The sequence below is a fragment of the Cynara cardunculus genome (genome assembly GCF_001531365.2).
Source record: "Cynara cardunculus var. scolymus isolate 2C chromosome LG 2, CcrdV1, whole genome shotgun sequence".
In the NCBI taxonomy this organism is placed as follows: domain Eukaryota; kingdom Viridiplantae; phylum Streptophyta; class Magnoliopsida; order Asterales; family Asteraceae; genus Cynara; species Cynara cardunculus.
Window position 1 is genome coordinate 64,521,132 of NC_037529.1, and position 3,528 is coordinate 64,524,659.

General features: G+C 27.4%; 1 protein-coding gene across 1 annotated transcript in view; it reads right to left on the reverse strand.

Annotated features, from left to right (window-relative positions):
• LOC112507550 (cyclase-associated protein 1-like) overlaps nucleotides 1-1,290 on the reverse strand; it is a 9,744-nt gene extending 8,454 nt beyond the window's left edge. Inside the window, exon 1 of the mRNA XM_025112189.1 lies at nucleotides 1,018-1,290. Coding sequence (XP_024967957.1) covers nucleotides 1,018-1,290 — 273 coding nt within the window. The remainder of the gene's footprint in view (nucleotides 1-1,017) is intronic.
• Between the last annotated feature and the right edge of the window lie 2,238 nt (nucleotides 1,291-3,528).

A 3,528-nucleotide genomic window follows, 5' to 3' on the forward strand; every position in this document is an offset into this window, starting at 1 on the left:
TTCCTTAGACTCCTCATGTTAACACAGATAATTAACAACAAAATTACAATAGCACTAGTTTTGTTGGCGTTTGGCGTAGCAATTGAATGGGCAATGCAAATCAATGAATAAACTTTTAAACAATCTACAATATCAACTCTTTTAGGCGTATTATTAGATTGTCAGTAAGAGAAGCAATCAAAATAGAAAAAAGTCTATGGCCATATAATAGGCTTTATGCAACTAAAAACAATACAAAATACGTCATTTTCCATATCAAACGAGGCTTTTAAGCTTTCCTTTTCCATCCAAAACTAGAGGCTTATGGCTTTTGATTTCATCCATAAATAAATGTAGGTATTAGCTGTAGTTATTGTCCCAGATTCAATAAGAATTTCTTCCAACTTTTAGGTAGTGTTTGGTACGGGACGGGACGGGACATGACTAATTGTTTGTCCTATGTTTAGTACGACTAGAATAGGACATGACAAAACTATTAAAGTGATCATATTACCCCTAAATGTTGTTTAAAGTAATATCTATATCTCTTTTTGAGGTTTTGTTTAAACTCAACTGTAATTTCACGGTTTTGTTTAAACTCAACTGTAATTTCACATTTTGGTTCTTGACGGTCGTATCCAATCAAAACAACGTTCATGCATTATTTTTCACCCAATTTCACACACACACACACATGTAATGTACGTAAATGCAATCTGTATATGTATATTTGTGTGCATGTGTATATATGCATGTACATTTTAGATGCCTGATAACAAAACGAATTTCAGTTTTTTTGCATCTAAACCATTAATGGTGATCCTGCGATGATATAAATATGTAGAATCTCCTTATCTCGAGACGAGCGATTACCATTTAAATTCGAGCACAAATACAAGGATACGTGGATTAAAGTGAAAAACAAAACAATGTTATACCGAGGGTCAAACGTCATTCATCATGATGAACATAAGTCCATAGATACACAATTCGCGTAATGTAATTACAATTGCAAATGAAGAATCTGTCAAAATTAACCTGCGTTTGTTTGATCCTCATGAGTAGCTCCTTCTCAGCAGAGAAAGCTTCACTGACAACATTCGTAATATCCTGAACTTGTCCGCCAATCTTCCCCGCAGCATCGGTGACCTTACCGACATATTCAGCCACCAGATCTTCAAATGCGACGATTGATGGTTCCGATGAGACTGATGCGGCGTCAAATGCAACGGCTTGTGGTTGAGAACCGAGGGAGATCGATTCTAGCCTGGCTATGGCGGACTCCAACCTCTGTATTAACCTCTCATCCATCCCTGTCTCTCTGGGAGATAGAACAAATCTGGTGTTTGTGTATGAAGAAGGGTGACGCTTTTTTTGCCTTTCAAACGCCAAAACCGATTAGTGCGTTCGCTGGTGGTTTCAGGGGAGCAAAATGCAATCATGCGTCTGCCACGTGTTGTTTGTAAAATATTCTCCGTTATTGTTTGTAAAATAAAAACATATTTTTAACTAATTTTAGTTAATATACAATTATGTATGTAATATAATAAAGATGTACAACAAAAAATGAAAAAAGTAATGTATATAAAACAAATTAAATAATAAATATAAGGGTATAAAATGTAAGTATTAAAAATAATTTACGTCGTTATGGTATTTAAGAATATTATTAACCAAAAATATTTAATATTGGGCTCATTTGAAGGTATTCACAAGACGATTATAATGTGTAACTTGTTAAAATAAAAACGTATTTTGTTAACATAATTTAATTAATATACAATTATGTATGTTAATGTGATAAAAGTGTAAAATGAAAATAAAAAAGTAAGGAATATACTAAAAAATTAAATAATTAACTATAAGAGTATATAGTGTAAGTATTAAAAATACTTTTCTTCGTACTATATATGATAGATAATAATATAATTAAATCAAAAAATATTCAATATTATGTTCATTTCAAATGTATTGAAAAGACGATTATAACAATATAATTAAATCAAATAATATTCATTATTAGGTTCATTTTGTAGAGATTGACGAGACAATTATAATGACGTAACTTGTTAAAATAAAACGTATTTTTTAGCGTATTTTAGCTAATATACGATTATGTATGTTAATGTGATAAGAGTGTAAAAAGAAAATTGAAAAAACAAAGAGATGTATCATAAATTAAATAATTAACTACAAAAGTCTAAAGTATAAGTATTAAAAATATTTTTTCATTATATATATATATATATATATGATATAATAATATAAATAGATCAAAAAATATTCAATATTGGGCTCATTTTGAAGATATTGACGAAACGTTTATAATGATCTAACTTGTTAAAATTAAAACGTTTTTTTTTACGTATTTTAGTTAATATACAATTATGTACGTTATGTGATAAGAGTGTAAAACATAAAATGAAAAAGTAAAGGACGTAAACGATTTGATTAAGTAACAATAAGGATATAAAGTGTAATTTTAAAATTAAAAAATACATTTAAAAATTGTTATGTAAGAGGACATGATGACGAGGGGGGTATGAAAATTGACAGGGGGTGGCAATAGAAACTCCTTTAGTCAAATATTATCCGTTATTGTTTTCAGTACGGGTGGAATCATCGTGATACACCCAACATATCACTTTTTTTTTCCTTTATCAATTCACGATATTTATGTAAAAAGTTTTTTTAATAAATAAACCATGTATATTTTCCGCAGTTCTAGATGCTTAAGCCTCATGCCGCACGAGTTATGATGACACTATGATGTTTTATGGGGGTCCTTACCAAAATAATCACTTAAAATTAATAAATTACACTTTTGGCCACATTATTAAAAGATTTGATAAAATGGTTTTGGGTTACCCTGTTAGCACCGTTAAATACGTACATGAACTTTTTTGTAATTAATAAAAATTATGATTTTAAGAAAAAAAATCTAGAGGTGGGTCCCGTCCTTACGCACCACTCACATTTCGCTACGTAAGGGCCCCACACTTTTCTTTTAATTTTTATTTAGTTTTTTTTTTTTTTTTAAATTCTTAATTTTTTAAATATTTTATTTTTTTAAATTATAATATTTCTTAGTAATATATTTTTGTTATAAATTTAGTTTTTTATTAAAAAACATTTCAAAATTTAAATGATTTTCAATTATTTAAATTTGTTTTCTTTTCAAAATTTAATTTTTTTCTTAAAAATTATTTTTTAAAAAAAGTTTAATTATTTTTCAGAAAATTTCATTTTTTAGAAAAGTTTAATATTTTTTAGAAAAGTTATATTTTTTTTAAAAAGTTTAAATTTAATTATCTTAATACAATCTCCATTAAAAAAATATTAAAAGAGTACTCGTGCAATGTAGCGAGACATATCTCGATTTTAATGTTCTATTTTATTATTGTATTTGTCGATCTTATAATACGGTTTTATGTGTTTTTAAGAAATAAATAATAATTTTATTTTTGAATAAAATATAAATTTAAAGATATCATAAAAATTTGAAAAAAAATATATCAATGTTAATATCAAATCAACTATTTAAAAGTT